At 37.6% G+C, this 25,397-nt stretch overlaps 1 protein-coding gene across 8 annotated transcripts in view; it reads left to right on the forward strand.

Annotated features, from left to right (window-relative positions):
* Positions 1-25,397, forward strand: part of DDX6 (DEAD-box helicase 6) — a 34,478-nt gene that overhangs the window by 4,050 nt on the left and 5,031 nt on the right. For 5 of the 8 annotated variants that reach the window (XM_027082121.1, XM_027082122.1, XM_027082125.1 and 2 more), the window contains exons 3-13: positions 3,259-3,322; positions 4,293-4,397; positions 13,846-13,975; positions 14,880-15,026; positions 16,153-16,247; positions 17,984-18,106; positions 18,586-18,714; positions 20,134-20,250; positions 23,410-23,473; positions 24,291-24,392; positions 24,874-25,080. In XM_027082121.1, the coding sequence (XP_026937922.1) occupies positions 3,259-3,322; positions 4,293-4,397; positions 13,846-13,975; positions 14,880-15,026; positions 16,153-16,247; positions 17,984-18,106; positions 18,586-18,714; positions 20,134-20,250; positions 23,410-23,473; positions 24,291-24,392; positions 24,874-25,049 (1,252 nt within the window). In that variant the 3' untranslated portion in view covers positions 25,050-25,080. The remainder of the gene's footprint in view (positions 1-3,258; positions 3,323-4,292; positions 4,398-13,845; positions 13,976-14,879; positions 15,027-16,152; positions 16,248-17,983; positions 18,107-18,585; positions 18,715-20,133; positions 20,251-23,409; positions 23,474-24,290; positions 24,393-24,873; positions 25,081-25,397) is intronic. The other 3 variants (XM_027082126.1, XM_027082127.1, XM_027082128.1) reach the window with 1 other exon arrangement.

Genomic DNA, 25,397 nt, shown 5'->3' on the forward strand with positions numbered 1-25,397 from the left:
GTTGTTGACTACTTTGTGTATACCTTAGTTTAACCATTTTGATTGCAAATAGAGGACAGATGACTTCGTTTTATGGCCAGCAGGTATTTGCAATAGAAGAATGTATTTCTTTCATAACTAATTCAGGTTTATTAAGTAACAGATTGGCACAGATTAATATATATTAATTTTGTATAGACTATTTTTTGAAACATTTCTGGCTTTCATAATGAGCTCAGATTCATCTTGTTTTTGCCAGTATGGCTTTTTCCCTAGTGTTAGAACTTGACCTTATCCTAGTTTGAATGGCTGTTATAGCCAATTTCACATTTTAAATTTAACGACTTGCCCAGCCTTCTGAACTTCAAACATACTCATAGAAAATTTATCCATAACTTTTTTTTAGTTTATGACACTTTGCTTTTCTGCCCTATTTATTTACTTTTCAAATATACTTTCTCCTTCTTTTACACACGCACACAAAATAACAAGCAGTTTATGTCATAGGGAACTCAGGATTTTGAACTCTTATAAACACATCTCTGAAGAGTCCCATACCCCTTTGACGACTTTTAAAAACGTAAGAGCCTCATCTTACTACAGAATATTTTTTCTTTTAAATTTAAAAGTGTGTAGGCTATCATCTTTAAGTGTACACTTTAAAATATTTGAGTGGTAACTATGACTCCAAAGAATCAGTTAATAGAAAATTAACATTCAGGAATCTTGACCCATTTGAGATTTGTCTTTGTTAAAAATCTAGCCATGTAAGTTGATTTAATCTCTAGAAATCTTCATAAGATGATAAAACTCTTTCAAGGAACCAAAGCTTGTGTTTTATTATAACCTAGATCTTTTCCATGCTTAAAAAGTACTTACTAAAGAAAAATAGCCCTAACTTCCAACAGAATTGGTTTGGTCACTGGGAGATTTGGCATTAATACATATTCTATTATTATTTTATTATTATTATTTTTTAAGTGTTTTTTAAATTTTTATGTTTTTGTGGTACGCGGGCCTCTCACCGCTGCGGCCGCTCCCGCTGCGGAGCACAGACCCCGGACGCGCAGGCCCAGCGGCCATGGCTCACGGGCCCAGCCCCTCCGTGGCATGTGGGATCCTCCCGGACAGGGGCACGATCCCGTGTCCCCCGCATCGGCAGGCGGACTCCCAACCCCTGCGCCACCAGGGAAGCCCTCTATTATTTTTGAGATGAATATTTTAATTAGTATAGAAATCAAGAATATTTTCTAAACTGTAGCTTGTCTTGAAAAAATATGAATAGGCTAGCAGTATTTAGGCTATTTTTAATTCTTAATGATAGAAACATAAAACTACATTATTTCTTTTTTTTTTTTTTTTTTTTTTTTTTTTTGGTACACGGGCCTCTCACTGTTGTGGCCTCTCCCGTTGCGGAGCATAGGCTCTGGACGCGCAGGCTCAGCAGCCATGGTTCACAGGCCTAGCCGCTCTGCGGCATGTGGGATCTTCCCGGACCGGGGCACGAACCCATGTCCCCTGCATCGGCAGGTGGACTCTCAACCACTGTGCCACCAGGGAAGCCCTCATTTCATTTTGAGAGTATTTTCTACTTGAACTCAGATTTGAGACAACAGTGGATTTTACCTTTTTTTTGCTTTTCCTAGGATTAATGTTTTTTTTCAATTCTGTGGATCTTTAAATCTCAGTTTAAATGTCATCTCTTTTATGAAGACTTCTAGATCCCATGGCTCAGAGCTCTTCTAATACCTATTTCTATCACTTGTTTTCTCGTTAAAAATTTTTTTTTAACCTCCTAAGATTATAAATTTTTTTTGTAGGCAGATTTTGCCTTGTATCTTCCTGCATTTTTATCCACGATTTAGTGAATTTGGCAATGTGGCAAGCTGGCTTACTAGGATGTTCAGTTGACATTTTTGTTTATACCAAACTTTGCTATGGTATAGACTGGGGTGAAAGGCTTTAGTACCCTTGGATTGGTAGCAAATAGTTGCCTGTGTTACAGTATCTTGGATTATGTGGGACCTAGCTTTAAGTAAAATAATGTGCTTATCTTTCTAAATCAAGACTTGAGATGTTTGAGGTGCTCTAATTATATGAGTTGTTACAGTTAAATCAGTGAAAGCTTATTTATTTTAAAGACACAGTTGAAAGCATTGTGTGCTTTATTGACAGTCTTTTTTCTCTTAGATGCTTTGGATATTATATTATTTGAAGTTTTTACCTGACCAAAAAGAAAATTTTTTATTACATTTTCTTTGTTATTTTCTTTCGTGGTTTCAGGCATCCCCAGTAAAAAAGATTAAGAGAGATGTTTACTAACAGCTAATATCGAGTTCTTCTTTTGCCAGGCACTGTGCTGAGTGCTTTATAGAAATTATTTTATGTAATTTTTATCCCATTTTATATATGAGAGAATGGAGGTTTAGAAAAGTAACTGTTGCAAGGTCATAGAACTAATATGTAGAAGAATCAGGGCTTGAACTCAAGTCTGAAACTTTATAGATTCCTTGGCTTTAACTAGTCACCAAGAGTTACAAACTCAGATGCCTATAGGGGACTGCCAGATTAGAGGGTACTTGCCCTATTAAAAGGCATCAACCACTTGATTTTAAACTCGATTTACTAAGCTCTGTCAAACTGTTGCCATGCAGGAATTTGGAACCAGTGTTACTAAAGCTTCCAGATTTTTTCAAGAAAATCCAGAATCTGGACTTTTACACAAAATCTCCTAATTTTTTAATGTTGGCCACTAATTTAAAACACACGCTATGGGCTTCCCTGGTGGCGCAGTGGTTGAGAGTCCGCCTGCCGATGCAGGGGACGTGGGTTCGTGCCCTGGTCTGGGAAGATCCCACATGCTGTGGAACAGCTGGGCCCGTGAGCCATGGCCGCTGAGCCTGCGCGTCCGGAGTCTGTGCTCCGCAGCGGGAGAGGCCACAAAAAACATACACACACACTATATAGGTCAAACAAAACATATGGGTTACTAGTTTTGAAAATGGTTGGACTGTATACAACTCTGCTTTTCTTAAGAGGATGGATACCTTACTCCTTTCTATTCTTGATTTTTTAAAATTCTCCCTAGATTGTTGTGCTTTGTAAGAAAACAGTTTTTCTAAAGTTGTTTATCTCTTTTGTTACCTGTATTCTTAAGTAAACGGCAATATGTTCAACTTAGTGTGCTTTTTAGAATTATAATCGAGATGAATTATCTTTGTATTTTACAATACTAATGCTGTGAATTCTGATACTTCAATTTTACTGTATTCTCTCTAGACCTGGTGATGACTGGAAAAAGACTTTAAAACTCCCTCCAAAGGATCTAAGAATCAAAACTTCGGTAAGTTGGTTGTAACATTGAAGTGGAAAAATGATCCTGAAACTCTAAAAGTGAAGTAGTTATTTAATGATAACAGGCACTGTGTTTACTCTTAAGTAAGTTGAAGTGGTTGAAATTGTATAACTCATGTATGATGAGTTGCCCAAAATTTCCACTATTTGGAGGAATTAGTCATAATGTGTATGTATACACATTATTGCAATATATAATGTAATATTTAATATACAGTATACAATACAATAATTATTACTATATATACAGTATTTCATATATAATTTATATATTAAATACCGTGTTTATACGTATATATATCTTATCTCTTTTGTGGAATGCTTTTATGGTTTTCAAGGCGTTTTCTCAAAATTCTCTTGTTTCCAGCAGCACAGTAAGTTTCAGGGTAGGTATTGTCCACATTTTGTGGATGAGAAAACTGAAGTTGAGAGGTTAGTTCTCTTAGCCCAGTGTTCTCAACCAAGGGCAATTTTTGTCCCCTAGGAAGCATTTAGCAATAGCTGGAGCAATAGCTGGTTATCACAGCTGAAGGGATGCTACAGAACAGCCCCTTACAGCGAAGAATTTTCTGGCCCAAATGTCAATAGTGCTGGACTTGAGAAACCCTGGTTTAGACTAGGATATTTGTAGGCAGTGAATGGTAGAGCTAGAGTTTGATTTCATATCTTGTGGTTTGATACTTATATAGAAATAACAGTATTCCATCAGTCCTTAGAGAAAAACGACCACAGGGTGGCTGATCTTTCCCCAAAACATAGTTTTTAAATGGCTTGTGTGTGTTAAAGAGAGTGGTTATTTTTCAGTTGAACTATAGATCAAGACAGAACTAATCTGCGCATATTTATATTTTAAATGGGGTAAAGAATTAGTCTCTCCAACACTTTATTAAGCATGCTAATTACCAAAGGAACCCAATTGTACTTCATTCTTCTGATGTTGTTTGTTTTTGTTTGACCAGGATGTGACCTCCACAAAAGGAAATGAGTTTGAAGATTACTGTTTGAAACGGGAGTTGCTGATGGGAATTTTTGAAATGGGCTGGGAAAAGCCATCTCCTATTCAGGTATGTTTCCCCTTTTTTATCATATGTATAATGTTATGAGTTAAGCGTTACACACTTTCTGATCTGCGGGAATGATACAGTGAAACAACAGTTCTCTCCAGTTTGTATACACACACATATATATATGTACACACAGGCATACACACTTTCTGAACCTTTAAATGGTAAGTTACAAAATCATGGCGCTTTATTTCTAAATATTTCAGTGTGTATTTCCTAAGAATAGGGATAGTCTCTTGAATAATCATAGTACAGTTATGTTCAGTCAATTTAACTTTAATGCAGTATTTCTATCTCATCTGTCATTTGTAGTCTTATTTTTAACTGGCCCCCAGATTTTGTCTTAAAGCACTATTTTTCTCTTCCATACAAGATTCATGCTAGGATCAGGTATTGCATATAATGGTTACATCTCTTTTAGTAGTGAGCATTTCCCTGTTCTTTTTTTGTCTTTTATGACATTGACATGTTAAAAATATGGACCCCTTCCTTTTTTTTTCTCCAGTAGAACATTCCTCATTTGGGGTTTGTCTCATATTTCCATGTGATTAGATTCAAGTTATGCATTCTTAGCCAGAATACTGCAGAAGTCACATTTGGAGGTATAGTGTTCATCTATTCCTCAAGGGTGATTTTAATTTTGATTACCCTTTCAAAGTGGTGTCTTGATTTTTCTACTGTATAATTATTGCTCCCCCCCCACCACCTTAAAACTAATAAACAGTCTTTGGGGAGCATTTTAAGGCAATGCAGATATACTACTCTTCATAAAAATTTCCCCCTAACTCCTCCTTATGTATCTATATATTATCAGTGTGGACTCATGAATTTTTTTTAATGGTATTTTTTATATATATAAATGTATTTTTTATTTTTGGCTGTGTTGGGTCTTAGTTGCTGTGCACGGGCTTTCTCTAGTTGTGGTGAGGGGAGGCTACTCTTCGTTGCAGTGCACAGGCTTCTCATTGTGGTGGCCTCTCGTTGCGGAGCACAGGCTCTAGGCGCACAGGCTTCAGTAGTTGTGGCACATGGGCTCTAGAGCGCAGGCTCAGTAGTTGTGGCTCATGGGCTTAGTTGCTCTGCGGCATTGGCAGGCAGACTCTTAACCACTGTGCCACCAGAGAAGTCCCTTTAGTGGTATTTTTGTGCTCTAATTGTCCTATATTTGGCCAGCATGAGCTCCTTCAGGCCGGTTCCTTTGTGTTTGTAATGTGCCTCATTTGTTTTTTCCCTCTGATAGACTATTTTATAAAGCAGTTTTAAGTTCATAGCAATTGAGCAAAAGAGATATTTCGTAAATCCCTGCCCACACTCATGCATAGCCTCCCCCATTATCAGCATTCCCCACAAGAGCAATATTTGTTACAACTGATGAACCTGTGTTGACACATTATCACCCAAAGTCCATAGTTTGCATTAGGGTTCATTCTTGGTATTGTAAATTCTATGGGTTTGAACATATGTATAATGACATGTATCCACCATTATAGTATCATACAGAGTAATTTCACTGACCTCCGTGCTCCACCTATTCACCCTTCCCTTCCCCCTTCGTTTTTCTTGAGCACTTCCTTTTTGGTATATTTCGATGTCAAGCTTATCTGTAGAGCCACCCTTCCCCAGCCTCAGAATCAGCTATTTTCTCCAAGGAACTCTGATTCCAATTAGTGGGGAGTAGTATTAGGGACCAAGATTTAAGTACTAGGTGCACTCTTTCAGTGAAAAGAGCGAGGAAATATATGTATGTATACACATACATGCCTGTAGACCTAAACATGTGTTATACATGTACAGATTTGATAAATGTGATTGTTGTCTTCACATATTTAAATTGAAGCTGTTGAATCCAAGCTGTACTCAGGACAAACTCTGTGACATCATTGAGTACTTTTTCACTGAACAAACATGTATCAAGTGACCTAGAAAGTGTTAGACCCTGAGGGTGTTATGATGAACAAGATAAATAGGGTTCCTGCACTCAGAGTCTGGTGGAAAGGACAGCTTATTGTACAGGTAATTTCAGTGTAATGTAATGGGCACATATATGTAGTTGAAATTGCACATATATGTAGCTACTAGGGAATATGGAACAACCTGGAAGAAGTGATCCATGTTCCAAGTGGGGAACACTGGAATGGTGATTGCCTGGGGATGAGAGTGTGCCTTTGTGGACAAACTGAAAGGACAAACTTGTGGTTAGAGAAAGTATCAAGATAAAGTTATACCTCATCAGGCAATTTGAGTGCAGATATCAAAAATATTTAGGAATCTACTTTTCCATAATATAGTTCATGTTAATCTATTTTATCTATAGGAGTGAAACATTTTATGGGCACTTTTCTACTGTATCATTCAACTTTGTATCTCTAGTACTTAGCAAGGTGCATGGCAGGAAATAGGCCCTCAGTTGTATTGCTTTGTTGGAATTATGGTTAATGGATATCTGTAAGTGAACTTCGTCTAGAGAAGTGTTTTAGAGCACTGTCTTTGCGGTGAGGCTGCGCAGGTTGAATCCCAACTCCACTCCTCTCTAAGGAGATTATTTAAATGTCTCGAAGCCTCTGCTTTCTGACCTATAAAATTGATATAATAGTGTATACCGTGGGGTTGTTGTAAAGATTAAGTGAGGTAATTCATGTTAGTATCCTTACTGCAGTGGCTAATAGGTGACAAATACCCAATAAATGTTATGGGGTTTTATTTTATGTAGTAGTTTTATCAAAAAAGGAGATTGGTTCATTTGGCAGAGTTAATTCTTAATGGACCCTTGCTGACTCCTGTTTCACACTTTTGTATTAAATTTTAAAATTCACTTTGTTATTTGCATTCTCAGTTTGGTATAGCATATAGATAATTAACTCTTCAGCCACTTAGCCAGTCTACCATCTAGGTTTTTCTGTAAAGTAGAAATGATCTCCTTCACAGGGTTTTTATTGTGAGGATCGAAGGTTGTGTACAGGCATACCTCGTTTTACTGTGCTTTGCTTTACTGTATTTTGCAGATACTGCGTTTGGGTTTTTACTGGTTTTTTTTTTTTTTTTTTTAAACCGAAGGTTTGTGGCAACCCTGTGTTGTCAGATGATGGTTATTATTTTTAAATTTAGGTGTGTATATTGTTTTTTTACACAATACTGCTGCACATTTAATAGACTATAGTATAGTGTAAACATAACTTTTATATGCACTGGGAAACAAAAAAATTTGTGTGACTCACTTGATTGCACTGATCTAGAACCGAATCCACAATGCTCCAAGGTGTATTTTGAAATAGCAAGCAGAGTATGAATATAAAGTATTATTCTGTATACCTGAGACTATCATTCACATTGCTTTTTCCTGCACTATTGTTTTGCCTGAGGATCCATGGAAAACACAAGATAACATGCTTCTTAGAATCATTCAGTGTAACAAACCATAAATACTAGGCCTTTAGAACCAAAAGAAATCTAGAAGTCCTCTAGTAAAATCCAACCTCGTGACTGGCATTCTTCTATTCTCTTCTTGTCTACCTTCTTTCCTCACTTTTTTTTTTGTTTTTTTTTTTTCTTTTACTAAAACGTGTCTATTGTCTTTATAGTACTTAGTTTTACAGTTTGATCCAGGCATTTTTTTTTTTTCTCTCCAGATATAAAATCCTCTTGACCAGATGGGTGTCATATACATTTGAATCTTTTTTAAGAGATCTGACTTAGTTGCACTTTGGCTATAAGATTATTAGAAAATGAGGCACTTAAAATCTTTTGAGACGATATAATTTTACACTGACAGGCTGGAACCAGATATACTACAGATTGCTTCCACACATTTTTCTTTGGTACAGCCATCTGTGATTCTAGTTCTTGGTCTGAATGCTGTGCCCAGTAGCATAACCATGCCATTCTGAGGCCTAGCTTTACAGGAATAGAGACTTCTTCGGAGGACCTAAGAGTCTGTCTTATTCTGCTTAACATTGAGAAACCTTATATTAACTTGGGGATGATTGGTGACAGCTCTTGCTGCTTCCAGACCTTAGGCACAACTTTTGAAGACTTTTTAGGTAAGAAGATGATGGAATGGCAAGTAGTTCATTATTGAGGGAAACATGGAAGTTCCTTCTTTTGGCAACCAAATTTCATATCAAGTCAGGAATCTCAAATTATTTTGAGAAATTATTTTGTTAACCAAGTCTAATTGGTCGTTTATTAAATTTATAGTTAAGAATTAGAGCATTCTTAATTCTTTTATAATTCATTCCTCCTGCTAACATGGATTTATTGCCAAAAGAATTATTTTCCTAAATTCTCAAAGTCTTTAAATGCATGTCTTCATTGGTTACTATGGTAAAATTGGGGTGTGTTCCTTAAGGTGGAGATGTTCTTTTTGAAATTACTATCTTCCGTCTCCTTTTTTTCTGGGTAGCAGTAGATGTCGTCACCATTGCTTATCTCCTCCACAGTACCCATATTTTTTTCCCCTGAAATTAAGGTTCTTAAATTCAACTAGTCCTAGGAAGTAAAAAGAAGCAGCTACTCTAAAAGCAGCTAGCTGGGCAATTTGGAGCCTTTTCAGGTACTATACTTTTGTAAAATGCCTCTCAGTACTAGGAAATTGGAAGGTATCCCATTCTTTGGTTGTAGGCAACAGAGACCAACTTGGGTTACTTAAGCAAAAGGAAATTTATTGAATATCAGGAATTCACAAGATTAGGGAGAAGTCTGGAGAAACACACTTGGCATTGGCCAAGAACCAGGGCAGCCCTAAAGGGCTCAGGAAGCTCTAAATTGTTATAGGATGCACTATAGCAATTTCAGTTCTTAGAAGGGAGCATTCAGCCAGGCCTGGCTTCAGTCATTGTCCTCCATACAGCTGAGAAAGTTGGCTAGACTATCCATTGGGGTGGGGAGGATGTAACTCCTCAGAGTTACGGTGCTACTAAGAAAGGGGAATGGATGGATAGTAGGGTTATAAAAACACAATAAATACATAGTGGCTCAGTCCCTAGACCTTACAGTGGAACATGGACTTTGGAGAGCTAAAGTGGCAGAATCAGACCTTAAGGTCATTTAAGGTTAAGGTTTCTGTTTTTTGTGTTGTTTTTTTGGGTTTTGATGGGTTTTGTTTTTGTTTTTGGTTGTTTTGTTTTTGGTGGCCTTAGGGTATAAATCACACAATTCACACATTTTAAGTATACAATTCATTGTTTTTTAGTATATTCACAGTTGTGCAGTCACACAACTAAAACAGTCAATTTTAGAATATTTTCATCACCCCAAAAAGAAACTTTAGTAATCACCCTTCATCTTCCCCTAGCTCTAAGCAACCACTAATCTACTTTCTGTCTGTATGGATTGGCTTACTCTGGACAATTTCATGTAAATGGAACCATACAATATATGCTCTTTTTTGACTGGCTTTTTTGACCATGTGACTAGCATGTGTTTAGGGCTCATCCATATTGTAGCATGTATCAGTACTCCATTCCTTTTTATTGTTGAATAATATTCCATTGTATAGCTATACCACAGTGGTTTATCCATTCTTCAGTTGTAGGGTTGTTTCCACTGTTAGCTGTTATGAATAATGCTCCTTTGAACACTGGTGTACGAATTTTTGTGTGGAGATATTTTCATTTCTCTTGGGTATATACCTAGGAGTAGAATTGCTGGTTCAAATGGTAACTCTTTAACTTTTTGAGGAACTGCCAGACTGTTTTCCAAAATGGCTGTACATTGTACTTAGTGGTATATGAGGTACCAATTTCTCTGTTTGCAAACCGAAGTTCAAATCCTGGTTCTAGCATTTCTTGCTTTGTGACCTTCAGTAAAACAGTCTGAGGATCCATCTGTCAGTTGTAAAACAAAACGTACCTAACTTGAAAGGATATAATTAACGTTAAGTATCTAAGCATAGTGTCCATCTCAGTAAGTTTTTAAAAATTATTTAGCTTCCTTCCTCCTTCCTCTTCTCCCTGGCTGCTCCCCATGACTTCCTCTTGGGTTTCAAAGCTGTGTGAGTCGGACTTGAATTCTCTTGCTTCATATTACTTAATCTTCCCAGGAAACAGTAGTAAGAGATGGTGTGGATATACTGGATCTCCTGACTGCTAATCATAATGATCACCATATGAGATGAAATACAGTGCATCTTAACTTACAGACTAGCTTGCTTGGTTAAAGTCCTGTCCTTAAACAGTTTCTGTAGAGCATAAGTCCTGTCAGAGTAGAGGAATAGAAGTCAGTGAATGGCCTTTAAGTCAAAAGATAAACCCCAAATAGGAATTAGGATACCCCCAATCTAATTCTGCCCTGTCTTACTTCATTCAGAAGTCTTATCTTTTTTTTTTATTATTAATTTTTATTGGAGTGTGGTTGCTTTACAATGTTTTGTTAGCCTCCACTGCACAACAAAATGAATCAGCCATACGCATACAGGTATCCCCTCCCTTTTGGACTTCCCTCCCATTTCGGTTACCACAGTGCATTAGGTAGAGTTCCCTGTGCTATACAGTACGTTCCCATCAGTTGTCTATTTTGTACATAGTTTCAATAATGTATATGTGTCAATTCCAGTCCCTCCCTCCCTACCCCTTTCCCCCTTTGTATCCATACATTTGTTCTCTACGTCCAAATCTCTTTCTGCTTTGCAAATAAGATCATGTATACCATTTTCTAGATTCCATATATACACGTTATTATATGACATTTGCTTTTCTCTTTCTGACTTCACTCTGTAGGACTCTCAGTTCATCCGTGTCTCTACAAATGACCCAATTTCGTTCCTTTTTATGGCTGAGTAATATTCCATTGTATATATGTACCACATCTTCCTTTCCCTTTTTTTTTTTTTTTTTGCGGTACGCGGGCCTCTCACTGTTGTGGCCTCTCCCGTTGCGGAGCACGGGCTCCAGACGCGCAGGCTCAGCGGCCATGGCTCACGGGCCCAGCCGCTCCGCAGCATGTGGGATCTTCCCGGACCGGGGCACGAACCCATGTACCCTGCATTGGCAGGCGAACTCTCAACCACTGCCCCGCCAGGGAAGCCCATGTACCACATCTTCTTTATCCATTCCTCTGTTGATGGACATTTAGATTGCTTCCATGACCTGACTGTTCTAAATAGTGCTGCTGTGAACATTGGGGTGCATGTGTTTTTTTTTAATTACGGTTTTCTCTGGGTATATGCCCAGTAGTGGGATTGTTGGGTCATATTGTAGTTCTATTTTTAGTTTTCTAAGGAACCTCCATACTGTTCTCCATAGTGGCTGTATAAATTTATATTCCCACCAACAGTGTATGAGGGTTCCTTTTTCTCCACACCCTCTCCAGCATTTATTGTTTGTAGATTTTTTGATGATGGTCATTCTGACCGGTGTGAGGTGATACCTCATTGTAGTTTTGGTTTGCATTTCTCTAATAGTGATGTTGAGCATCCTTTCATGTGTTTGTTGGCCATGTGTATGTCTTCTTTGGAGAAATGTCTATTTAGGTCTTCTGCCCATTTTTGGATTGGGTTGTCTTTTTGATATTGAGCTGTGTGAGCTGCTTGTATATTTTGGAGATTAATCTTTGTCAGTTGCTTCATTGGCAAATATTTTCTCCCATTCTGAGGGCTGTCTTTTCGTCTTGTTTATGGTTTCCAGAAGTCTTATCCTTTTAAAGAACCTGATTCAGGAAGTCACTGGGAGACTACCTAGCCTTTTTTTCTGCTGTAGAACTGAGTAGTATGCAGGTAGCCTGTTTAAAAACCATAGAAGAGAATGAACTCATGGGGATAACGGGCCTTCAGGACAACAAAAGATTAATAGAGTTGACTCAAAGTAGGAGGGAAGAGATCAAGACCAAAGGGTCAAAACCAAGGTTTTCTTCTTTGACCTGCTTTACCATACATAATAAGCAGACTGTTTAATGCTGGCTGTAGGAACAAGGTAATAGAGTATTATGACTGGATCATTTTCGCAGTTGTTCTGGCAGCTGTGTTAGTTATTCTGACCATATGGAACCCATCTGACCCCTGTGATTGGGGTTCTAGAATAAGAGTCATGGTGGGAAATGAAAGTCATGATGCTTATGATTTAGATATTTCTCCAGTAACGGTGTGGGGTTTTTTTTGGTTTTTATGGCTGCGTTGGGCCTTTGTTGCTGTGCGCAGGCTTTCTCTAGTTGCGGTGAGCAGGGGCTGCTCTTCATTGCGGTGTGCAGGCTTCTCATTGCAGTGGCTTCTCCTGTTGCAGAGCCTGGGCTCTAGGCGCATGGGCTTCAGTAGTTGTGGCACGAGGGCTCAGTAGTTGGGGCTCAGTAGTTGTGGCACGAGGGCTCAGTAGTTGGGGCTCATGGACTCTAGAGCGCAGGCTCAGTAGTTGGGGCACACAGGCTTGGTTGCTCTGAGGCACGTGGGATCTTCCCGGCCCAGGGCTTGAACCCGTGTTCCCTGCATTAGCAGGCGGATTCCTAACCACGGTGCCACCAGGGAAGTCCTTCAGTAACAGTTTTAAAGTGCTAGAGATACTTTTTTTGGTCATTAGCTCAAGCATAGAAAGAGCTAATTATTTTAGTGATTGTGAATCTCGTTTCCTAATTTATTTTCCTAATTTTCTAGTTTTAGAAATTAAAATGTTTAGTTTTAGAAATCGAAATGTTCTGCTTCCTCTCTGTTTATACCTGTTTTACTTTTTAAATTTCTCTCCATATATGTGTATTTAATATTTAGTAATCGTTAGGAATCCTTTGCTATTGTCTAGGAAATTTGTCCTAATAAGAAATACTATCTTCTTCAAAACACATATGACCAACTAAGCCAAATATGAAAATGAGAAGTCAGCCTTGGTAATGTGACCATGGATCAAGATAACTGGAATAGAGTTGAGACTCCAGTTGAGCACATCTCAGGACGGAAGTTGGCTGTGAGACAGACATTGGACATTATGTAATACGATTTTTAAAAAAATCAAATAGGACCCGAGGTTAAACTTTTCCAGCTGATTCCTGTTTTGTGTAGGGATAAATTGTCCAACTTACAATTTTTCATTGTGGTCAAGTTGGTTTACTAGTCTCAGAATATCTTATTACAGTCTTTCCTTTGAATATTGTTTGTGCTGTCTTTTCCTCCAGTTTTTAATTGTGAAATGTCCTTTGCTTTTTTTCCTCTATGTATTCATGATGTTAGCCCAAGTTACTCGTCTTGGTTGTTGATGCTCAGCTTCCTTAGACAACACATTTGCACATGCAGACTTACATATACAGTTTTTTTAATTACTTGAGTATGTATTTTATAAGCAGCTCTGGTAAATGTCAGTTGATACTGATGGTGACGTGGACTGTTCCTGCTAATTTATTTGGTCTCTACTTATTCTTGTAAAATGCTTCAAAATAATACCAAAGAGCTATGTATACTTTCAGTGTGTTTTAGAGAAGAATTTGCTTATGTACTGTTTTTATTCACAAGTAATTTGCATTGTCTTATCTCTTCTAGGAGGAGAGCATTCCCATTGCTTTATCTGGTAGGGATATTTTAGCTAGAGCAAAAAACGGAACAGGCAAGAGCGGTGCCTACCTCATTCCCTTACTTGAACGGCTAGACCTGAAGAAGGACAATATACAAGGTTAGTTGTTTGTTTAAACTGTAAATGGCGATTTAAATCTTGGAGCGATTACCATCTTTTTTTTAGTCAGAACTTAAATAATCTGGAATTCGTATTTATCCTTTTCACGGTTTTTGGCCTGGTTGTCTTGTAAAAATGATTCCTAACTTTTTTTAAAGAGATTTTCTAGTTTTCAAAGTTCTTTTACATATTACACAGCTATGACAACATTCCAGTGAGATAGGCAAAATAAGATTATCGTCCTATAGATAGATAGGAAAAGCTAAGATCTTGAGAAGTTAAATTATCTGACATAGATACTTACAAACTATGGAACTGAAATGTTTCTTGTGACAGCTGTGTGTCTGCAGAGTTCCTAGTAGAAACATGAACTTTTTCTCTTTAAAGCCTTGTGGTTTGGGGATTTTAAGAGGTTAGGCAGTAAGGAAGAAACTCCATAACTGTACCCAGAGTAAGCTAATAGAGTTAAGTTTTCATCTCTGAAGCTTTTTCTTAAATTTTCAGCTGTTTTTTCCCCCAGCTTTCTTGATCTATAATTATTATTTCTGCCCTCTCTCTGTTACTTACTTTCATATGATGTAAATAGAACTGGGTGGCAAGAGTTTCTTATTTGGGTATTTTGACTAGTGAATCTCTTACTAAAATATTAATGAACTTTGGGCTAATAATTGACAACTCAAAGAACCCTTTAAGGGTTTGTAAATAAGAAGAGTACAAGAATTGTATAGCATTGTTACTGAGGAATAGTCTAAATCTGGAACACTATAATAGGTTCTCTTTTTTTTTTTTAGGAAATTTATTCATTTGAGTGTCTTAATTACAAGGGGAAATATTTCTGTAGCTTCTTAAACTCTTAATATATGCTGTTTTTTTTCTGTTTTCTCTGTTATTTGTTATTTTCCAGCAATGGTGATTGTTCCCACTAGAGAACTTGCTCTACAGGTCAGTCAAATTTGCATCCAGGTCAGCAAACACATGGGAGGGGCTAAAGTGATGGCAACCACAGGAGGAACCAATTTACGGGATGACATAATGAGGCTTGATGATACAGGTAGGAAATGATTGATGTAAGGTGGCTGGCTCTCTGTAATTCCACACACAGGTGTTTCCTTTCAGTAACTTATTAAAATTGTTTTTTAAATTAATAAGGAACAAACATTGCAATATAAAAATGAATAAAGGAAATGACCATTTCATTCAAGCAAAAAAAACAAATTGTTTTAGTAATAGAAAGAATATTCAGCCTTACTAATTTTTTAAATTGTACATAAAAACAGTAAAGTGATATTGTACCTGTCTGATTGACAAGGTTAATTCAGATTGGCAAGGCTAATTAGTAACCAGTAATGTGAGTTTGTGGAGAAGTTGGCTGTCTTGCAACATGGGCGTATAAGTTGATATAATCTCTGTGGTGGGCAATTTGGCATTATATTTCAAAATTATAAATGTATATTTTTAAGAATCTTTTTTTGAAGAAATAACTGGACAAATGCAAGGTTGTTTACTACAGCATGGTTTGTAGTACTGAAAAACTTGGAGCAACCTGAATGTCAAGGGAGTTTGGCTAAAATACATTGGATATAGTCTGAAGGGAATTCTACACGGCCATTAAAGAGTGAAGCTGACCTGTATTCATTTTTTAATGAAGAGTTCTCCATGGTACATTATTTAGTGAACAAAGAAAACAGCAAGAATGAAATCCACTTATATAAAATTATACATAGAATTTTAGTCAAAATTTTACATATGATTATCATTTAATTAGTTTAATTATTATATTCTTTGTGCTGTCCTGTTATTTAAAATGATTATTTGATCCTTATTACAGTCTTCGGAAGACCCTTGATCTAGATTAAAGGCAAGCTACTGTATCAGAAGCTTGGCATACCTTTTGTTTTTCCTTGGGGGTTGCCCCAAGACAAGGAAGTATGCCCCTTATTTGGAGCAGGTGATTTGGGAAGTTGTAGCCCCACCCCCATGTAGCACTGAAACTAACAGGTATTCTCTAGCCAACCAAAGATGAAATGGAAATCCATATTCTAAAACACATCTGTGCCTCTTTGTATTATTCCTGCCTCTACAGCAGTATTTCTGATAAAATATATGATATAAACCTTTACTATATCCTTTTTGCCCCAACTAAAATTAACAAAAATATGTTTTCTAATCTTGTGTAGTGCATGTCGTGATAGCTACCCCTGGGAGAATCCTGGATCTTATCAAGAAAGGAGTAGCAAAAGTTGATCATGTCCAGATGATAGTATTGGATGAGGTAATGTCTCTTCATTTGGAAATATACTTTTCTGTACTACTCTGGCTTTGTTCATAACTGCCAGTGAATGAAGCATAACCTCTTTGTGTTTATGCGCTTTTATTTGTTTTGTTTTGTTTTAATATTTGGCTGCATTGGGTCTTCGTTGCTGCACGCAGGCTTTCTCTAGTTGTGGCAAGCGGGGGCTACTCTTTGTTGCGGTGGGTTGGCTTCTCTTGTTGCAGAACACAGGCTCTAGGCACACGGGCTTCAGTCGTTGTAGCACGCAGGCGCAGTAGTTGTGGCTTGCAGGCTCAGTAGTTGTGGCACGTGGGCTTAGTTGCTCTGTGGCACGTGGGATCTTCCCGGACTAGGGTTCAAACCCATGTCCCCTGCATTGGCAGGTGAATTCTTAATCACTCTGCCACCAGGGAAGTCCCTATGACCTTTTAATAAATGCATGACTCTTGTCGGTTCAAAGTAATTTGCTTACAAAACATGTTTTACCCTTTAAAAACAATAGATGATAGGAATTTATAGGACTAAATCAGCCTTGTGTCTTTTTCTTAGTAAAGCGAGGTTTTTATTTTTCAGTGAGAGAAGTTGTTGAATAATCTCAAAGCCAAGTTCATTCAAAGTCTCTTTCCATTCTGTGATTCATCTTAAGAAGCATGTAATGTCTCTAACCCCTCATTTAACATACAGCTTTGTATTGTTTGTTTTTTCGTCCCTGTTATAATGTGTTATCTCACCAGGTTATAAGTGCCTTTTAAGAACTTATTCAGCTCTGCATCCTTAGGACCTAGCAGTGTTTTATACATATAAGAAACCAGTGTTGATGTTTTTAAAGTTATTTTCCTGTTTGGTCTGTGTTTTAGATTACTAGAGCAGTTTCGTCATGATCTATTCAGAACAGGTTTTTATCTTTGAGTAATGAGAGCACATTTATTAGTTACTGCATGCTAGCACTAAGTGCTTTACGTGTTTTTTCATTTAATTTTTGCAAGAATCCTATAAGATAGGTATCCTATAAAGTAGTTACTACAGTAAGAAGACATCTTAATTTTTAAATTGTGGAAACTAAAATGGTTAAGAAACCTCCCAACATAGCTGATAAGGAGACAAGTTTTTTTTTTTTTTTAATTTATTTATTTATGGCTGTGTTGGGTCTTCATTTCTGTGCGAGGGCTTTCTCCTGTTGTGGCAAGCAGGGGCCACTCTTCATCGCGGTGCACGGGCGTCTCATTGTCGTGGCCTCTCTTGTTGCGGAGCACAGGCTCCAGACGCGCAGGCTCAGTAGTTGTGGCTCACGGGCCTAATTGCTCCGCGGCATGTGGGATCTTCCCAGACCGGGCTCGAACCCGTGTCCCCTGCATTGGCAGGCAGACTCTCAACCACTGCGCCACCAGGGAAGCCCAGGAGACAAGTTTTAAACCCAGGTAGTTTGACTCTGTAGCCTGTACTTTTAACCACTATACTACAATGTCTCTGTAATGGAAGTCATATTAAAATTTTGTTATGGGAACAAGGATTATTTCTGTCTGGGACTTTTTTTCCTTGGAGGATGAGTATTACAGACTTTTCCCCTTCTGAATCACTGGTAACGTGTCTTGGTGCCTTTGGACTACGCAGTGTTGCAGAGGACTTACTGTTTACAACCAGGAGCATTCCATGAACTTGCTGGATGATGCCTTATTAACCAAAGACCTTAGACATTATTTCATTGTGTTTAAGATTGTCTTCTCTTTGTACTACAGGCAGATAAGTTGCTGTCACAGGATTTTGTGCAGATAATGGAGGATATTATTCTCACGCTACCTAAAAACAGACAGATTTTATTATATTCTGCTACTTTCCCTCTTAGTGTACAGAAGTTCATGGTGAGTATAAACCTGTACTTGGAAGCAGTACTATTCTGTTGTCCATGAGTATATCTTTATCCATAATTACATCTTACTACTAGTCTTTATTACACTGATTTCAAGTTTGGGGCTTTTTCTTCAGCTGATCAATTAAGGTTTGTTGTGCATAAATTAACTGATTTTTTTAAGATACAAAAGTAATTTGATTCTTATTTGTTCACTTAGCTTTTGGTGTCAGACTGACATAGCCATTGGTTCTAGATAAATTGATTACAGCATAATTCTATATTTAAAGTACAAAATAGTAACTTAGCTGTATATCTGAATGTTATATCTCCCATTTTATGGTAATTTACTTCTTCCATGACAGATAATAACGTTTTAAAGAGGGCTCCATTCTTTAAGAGTTTGTCAGGCAGAAATGTATGAGGATATATTCTGAGTTTAAGAAATAGACTCTGCTTTCATTTAAATATGAGACTCTTCTTTTTTTTCAGAATTCCCATTTGCAGAAACCCTATGAGATTAACCTGATGGAGGAACTAACTTTGAAGGGAGTAACCCAGTACTACGCATATGTAACTGAGCGCCAAAAAGTACACTGCCTCAACACACTTTTCTCCAGGGTAAGTCTGTTAGGCTTCAGCGGCTGAATGTTGTCCGTTACTTACTACTTAACCTCAGTAAAACAAACAGTTGTATCAGTTTTCTCACCATTTTCTTTTTCTTTCTTTCTTTTTTTTTTAAAATACTTATTTATTTGGCTGCGCCGGGTCTTAGTTGTGGCATGCAGGATCTTTTAAGTTGCAGCATGTGGGCTCTTAGTTGCAGCATGCGGGATCTAGTTCCCTGACCAGGGATCAAACCCGGGCACCCTGCACTGGGAGCACGGAGTCTTAACCACTGGACCACCAGGGAAGTCCCTCTCAGCATTTTCAGTGTAAAAAAAATTCCTTAGTTTTTCCTAAAGGTAGTTTGTGTTGTTGATCTGAAGCTGATACTGTATGATTGTCAAGTCACAGGCACTTCTAATTTGATTCTAAAATAATTTGACCTTAATTACAGATAATCCTCATTATTCTCAGTAATTATAATTGTTCCGTTGTAGGCAGATTCTGTTTTTGCAAATTTGCCAAAATTTCCTTGTCACCCCAAAGTCAGTACTCAGGTGCTCTTGACGTCATTTGCAGACATACGTGAAAAATTTGAGACCTCGTGCGGTTTCCCCCTGCTTTCTTGTTTCAGCTCATACTATAAATGAGCACCCTTTTCACCGTCTATTTAGTGCCACATTTCCCACATTTCTGTGCTTTTCTGTTGATTTCACTCTTTTAAATGGCCCCTAGGCATAGTGCAGAAGTGTTGTCCAGCGCTCCTAAGTACAAGAAGACTGATGTGCCTTGCAGAGATAATGTATTAGATAAACTTCATAAAGGCATGAGTTACAGAACTGTGGGCCATGAGTAAATAAGGTGTCTTTAAACAGTAACACTGTTTAAACCAAATTCCTTGGTGGTCCAGTGGTTAGGACTCCACGCCTCCACTGCAGAGGGCATGGGTTCAATCCCTGGTCAGGGAACTAGGATCCTGCAAGCTGTGTGGCAGGGCCAAAAAAAATAAAATCAGTAACACACATAAAACAAGGTTATCTGTTGGCCCATTGATGAAGAAGTTAAGTGTTCCTCACAGGAACCTAACCCTGTATTTCCCCTGGAAGCAGTGGTCCTATATTCAGTAATTCAGTGTTTCCAGTAACTGTATAGAACATAACTACCTCAAGTAATGAGAATTGTGTTTTACTCCTGTTGGCAATTATGCAGCCCTTATGAAAAATACTCTGCTACAATAAAACTTACTCTACAATAAAAATTATCTTCAACTGCTATGTAAATGAAATAGTACTTAAAATTTTTACAGTTTTGCATCTCTCTTATATTATGAGATTCTGAGTCTTAGATGATATTTTCAAGATTTGGCAAAGTTAATGAAGGTTTTTGTTTTCCTTCCTTACGTCATCTTTTGTTTTGTTTTCCCCCTGTGCTCAGCTTCAGATAAACCAGTCGATCATTTTCTGTAACTCCTCTCAGAGAGTTGAATTGCTAGCCAAGAAGATTTCTCAACTGGGTTATTCTTGCTTCTATATCCATGCTAAAATGAGGCAGGTGAGTATAAAACTTGAACTTGTATAGATTTTTTTAAAAACCTTTTTCTTAGTATTTCTTGGATTTTGTTTTGTTTTAATGCTCTTCCAAATGCCGTGAGTTTAAGAATAAATTATTCCTTAGCAGGCAAAGGACCATTCATTTTAACCTCTCTGAGGTTAGGTTTTCTAACTACAAACAGGGTTAATAGTACACATTCTTACCTCACAAGGTTGTCAGGAAGATTGAGATTATGTATGAATGAGTAGTTTGTAAGTTGCCAAGCATAATAGAAATGTGAGATTTTATTCCCTTCCTTCCCCATATTCTTAGATTTGGGCTAGTATTTAATACAGTAATCACTAGCCACAGGTGGCAATTTAAAAGAGTTAAAATTTAAATAAATAAGTGAAAATTAAACAATATTTATAATTTAGATTCAGTACAATCCCTGTCAAACTACCAATGGCATTTTTCACAGAACTAGAACAAAAAATTTCACAATTTGTATGGAAACACAAAAGACCCCGAATAGCCAAAGCAATCTTGAGAAAGAAAAACTGAGCTGGAGGAATCAGGCTCCCTGACTTCAGACTATACTGCAAAGCTACAGTAATCAAGACAGTATGGGACTGGCACAAAAACAGAAATATAGATCAATGGAGCAGTATAGAAAGCCCACAGATAAACCCACTCACATATGGTCACCTTATCTTTGATAAAGGAGGCAAGAATATACAGTGGAGAAAAGACAGCCTCCTCAATGAGTGATGCTGGGAAAACTGGACAGCTACATGTAAAAGAATGAAATTAGAACACTTCCTAACACCGTACACAAAAATAAACTCAAAATGGATTAAAGACCTAAATGTAAGGCCAGACACTATAAAATTCTTAGAGGAAAACATAGGCAGAACACTCTATGACATAAATCACAGCAAGATCCTTTTTGACCCACCTCCTAGAGAAATGGAAATAAAAATAAATAAATGGGATCTAATGAAACTTAAAAGCTTTTGCACAGCAAAGGGAACCATAAAGAAGATGAAAAGACAACCCTCAGAATGGGAGAAAATATTTGCAAACGAAGGAACTGACAAAGGATTAATCTCCAAAATATACAAGCAGCTCATGCAGCTCAATAGCAAAAAACACGAAAACCCAATCCCAAAATGGGCAGAAGACCTAAATAGACATTTCTCCAAAGAAGTAATACAGATGGCCAACAACACATGAAAGGATGCTCAACATCACTTATCATTAGAGAAATGCAAACCAAAACCACAATGAGGTATCACCTCACACCAGTCAGAATGACCATCATCAAAAAATCTACAAACAATAAATGCTGGAGAGGGTGTGGAGAAAAGGAACCCTCTTGCACTGTTGGTGGGAATTTAAATGGATACAGCCACTATGGAGAACAGTGTAGAGGTTCCTTAAGAAACTAAAAATAGAAGTACCATATGACCCAGCAATCCTACTACTGGGTATATACCATGAGGAAACCATAATTCAAAAAGAATCATGCACCACAGTGTTCATTGCAGCACTATTTACAATATCCGGGAGATGGAAGCACCCTAAGTGTCCATCAACAGGTGAATGGATAAAGAAGATGTGGCACATATATACAATGGAATATTACTCAGCCATAAAAAGAAACGGAATTGAGTTATTTGTAGTGAGGTGGATGGACTGAGAGTCTGTCATACAGAGTGAAGTAAGTCAGAAAGAGAAAAATATCATATGCTAACACGTATATATGGAATCTGAAAGAAAAAAAAATGATTCTGGAGAACCTAGGGGCAGGACAGGAATAAAGACCTAGACGTAGAGAATGGACTCTAGGACATGGGGAGGGCGAAGGGTAAGCTGAGATGAAATGAGGGAGTAGCACTGACATATACACTACCAAATGTAAAATAGATAGCTAGTGGGAAGCAGCCACCTAGCACAGGGAGATCAGCTTGTGCTTTGTGACCACCTAGAGGGGTGGGATAGGGAGGGTGGGAGGGAGATGCAAGAGGGAGGGGATATGTAAAGCAATTATACTCCAATAAAGATGTTAAAAAAATAAAATTTAGTTCTTCAGTCACACCACGTTTGAAGTGCCGTATTACATGTGACTAGCAGTCACAGTTTTGGAAAGTACAGATACAGAACATTTCCATCATTGCAGAAGGTTCTGATTTTTCTGTGTACCTCCTCAGGTACATCTGTTTTTACTATTTGCCTGTAGAAAAGGATGCAATCTATATTTCAGAACTTAGTTCAACAGAAAATAAATTCAAAACTATCACAAGACAACATTTTGTGTTTGTGCTGACGTTGTGAAATTTCATAAGAAAGCAGTTTCTGTAGGCTAACGGGTTAAGAACTTAATCAACTCACATATGGTTTTCAAAGAAGCTTAGTGTCATGGATCAGATACCTTCTTGTAGGCCCCTAATATTAAAATTGTCACAGGAAATGAATGTATTAAATTGAAGAGAATATTTCAGAATGGAAGAACATTGTGTTGAAAAAATGTTTACCAGATGCTAGATTTATTGCTTTTGCTAGAGTCAGTGTATGTTTTCATTCTTGTTTTTTAATTGGAAAGTAGTTATTTTTAGCTTTTGTATATAATAACTGAAAAGGTAAATAGTAGATGTTTTGGTCAAGCCAAACTTTGGGCATCTTTTGTTTGAAATATTTTAGAAGTATGGTGAAAATTATCACTAAAAATCCACTCCAGCAAAAAAGAAAAATACCTTTTTTTTTGCGGTACGCGGGCCTCTCCGGTTGCAGAGCACAGGCTTAGCGGCCATGGCTCACGGGCCCAGCCGCTCTGCAGCATGTGGGATCCTCCCCGACCGGGGCACGAACCCGCATCCCCTGCATCGGCTGGTGGACTCTCAACCACTGCGCCACCAGGGAAGCCCGAAAAATACCTTTAAGAATTGAGATAATAAGCAGCATATACATATGTATTCATATTTATTCCCATGGGAAACTAGTTTATGGTTAATTATTTTCATCTTTTGTTTTTAATTTATGTGTATTGAATTTGGCTCCTTTCTCATTCATGTAAAAAATAATTTGGGTATAAAGAACTTCGGGTAGGAGAAAAAAATCATGGCAGTTTGGGGGCTTGTGTGAGTTTTAATCAAATCAAATGCGTTACTTTGTTCCTAGGAACATCGGAATCGTGTATTTCATGATTTCCGAAATGGCTTATGCCGCAATCTTGTTTGCACTGGTAAGTATTTTGTTTCGTTTACACATAGTTTTGTATTGTTTTTGTTTTGTTTTGTTTTGTTTTGCGGTACTCGGGCCTCTCACTGTTGTGCCCTCTCCCATCGCGGAGCACAGGCTCTGGACGCGCAGGCTCAGCGGCCATGGCTCACGGGCCCAGCCGCTCCGCGGCATGTGGGATCTTCCCGTACCAAGGCACGAACCCTTGTCCCCTGCATCGGCAGGCAGACTCTCAACCACTGCGCCACCAGGGAAGCCCCCTACCTGTATTTTTCGAAGTCTAAATTAGCATAATAATTGTGGGACTAGAAAAGAATTAGAAGGGATAGCCTTGCATATTAGCTTACCTCAGGCCTCTTATAAATCATTTAGCAGAAGGGGATGAATGAATTCTAAACAAAGCATAAATAATTACTGCTAGAGGATTATGTCTTTTTAGAAGTATTCTACGTTACACAACAAAATTTTTAAAAATAATTTTCTCTGTTAACCTTGGATTAAATACTCAAAAATAGACTGAAGAAAATGACACTCCTGAGACTCATTTATGAGTATATAGCTTATCAGTCATCCTTGATTTGCACAGTCACCTTAGACCATTTTTTTAAAACTTTGTTACAGGACTGGGAAAAGGTAACTTGTTGAGCAGAAAGCTGCTTATGGTAATGTGCATGACAGATAATGCCAGTAATTTGCAAATGCTTTTGAATTACTGATGAAGTGAATGAAGCTTAGGTTACATTAGAAATACATGTTAAAGAGTATTATGGCACCAAATTGAAGGATATAATGGAGTTTTGTGTTTTTGGTTTTTTTTTAAGATTTGTTTACCCGAGGTATTGATATACAAGCTGTGAATGTGGTAATAAACTTTGACTTCCCAAAGCTGGCAGAGACCTATCTCCATCGTATTGGAAGATCAGGTGAGGAAAAGGAAGGAGATGTTCTTTGTGGAGGTTGTTTGAGAAGTTTAATCACTAAATTTTGTTCCTTTGTAGAGTGTGGTAGCAGTTAGAACAGTGAATTAAAACTAATTTAGTTGTTTGATATATCAAATTAATTTCCAACTCTTCCAGAACACTTATTTTAAAAAGTTAAAATAACTTTATGCTTAATTTAAGATTCACAAATGAGAAGCTCACTTCTCTAACTGTACTGTTTAGTATGTATATTCTGGCAATTTTTGACAGAAATGAGCACCCGTTTTTTCATTTGACAAAGGTAAAATAGCAGTGCTACTTGAGGCTGTGAAACCTGACGTTGTAACGTGTGTGTGAGTTCATATACTCAGAAGGGCACCGAACCAAAACATACATCCTGTATGGATTTGCCACTTATAGACTAGTGCTTGCACATTGATTCCCATGTTTAACTGTTTCATTAATTAAAATTGGTTTTTGTTAGGTCGCTTTGGTCATCTTGGCTTAGCCATCAACTTGATCACATATGATGATCGCTTCAACCTGAAAAGTATTGAGGAGCAGCTGGGAACAGAAATCAAACCTATCCCGAGTAACATTGACAAGAGCCTGTATGTGGCAGAATACCACAGCGAGCCTGTAGAAGATGAGAAACCTTAACAAGCATGTGTGTACCCGACAAAATAGCAAAGTGAGCATAATGTTTAAAGAAGGGAAATCAAGGTCCTCTTTCCTGGGGGAAAGTTGATGTTCCACGATATATAATTAGCAGTAAAGGATGAAATACCTCTTGGCATAAATGACAGTAAACAGGAAGTATCTTGAAGTTGTAGTTGTGATCTTATTGGCGAATCTATAAATGCGGTTCACTTGAATATAGTCTTCCTAAGTAATGTAGTACGTGAGCAGTACTTAAGACAAATTCAGACTTCTAAAATAATGGAAACAAAAAAGAATCTTAGCGATTTTGAATATGAAAATATTTTTGCTCTTTATCACTCGGTCATC

The sequence above is a fragment of the Aethalodelphis obliquidens genome, unplaced genomic scaffold, assembly GCF_003676395.1.
Source record: "Aethalodelphis obliquidens isolate GAN/ISIS:26980383/991018 unplaced genomic scaffold, ASM367639v1 scaffold46, whole genome shotgun sequence".
NCBI classification, from domain to species: Eukaryota; Metazoa; Chordata; class Mammalia; order Artiodactyla; family Delphinidae; genus Aethalodelphis; species Aethalodelphis obliquidens.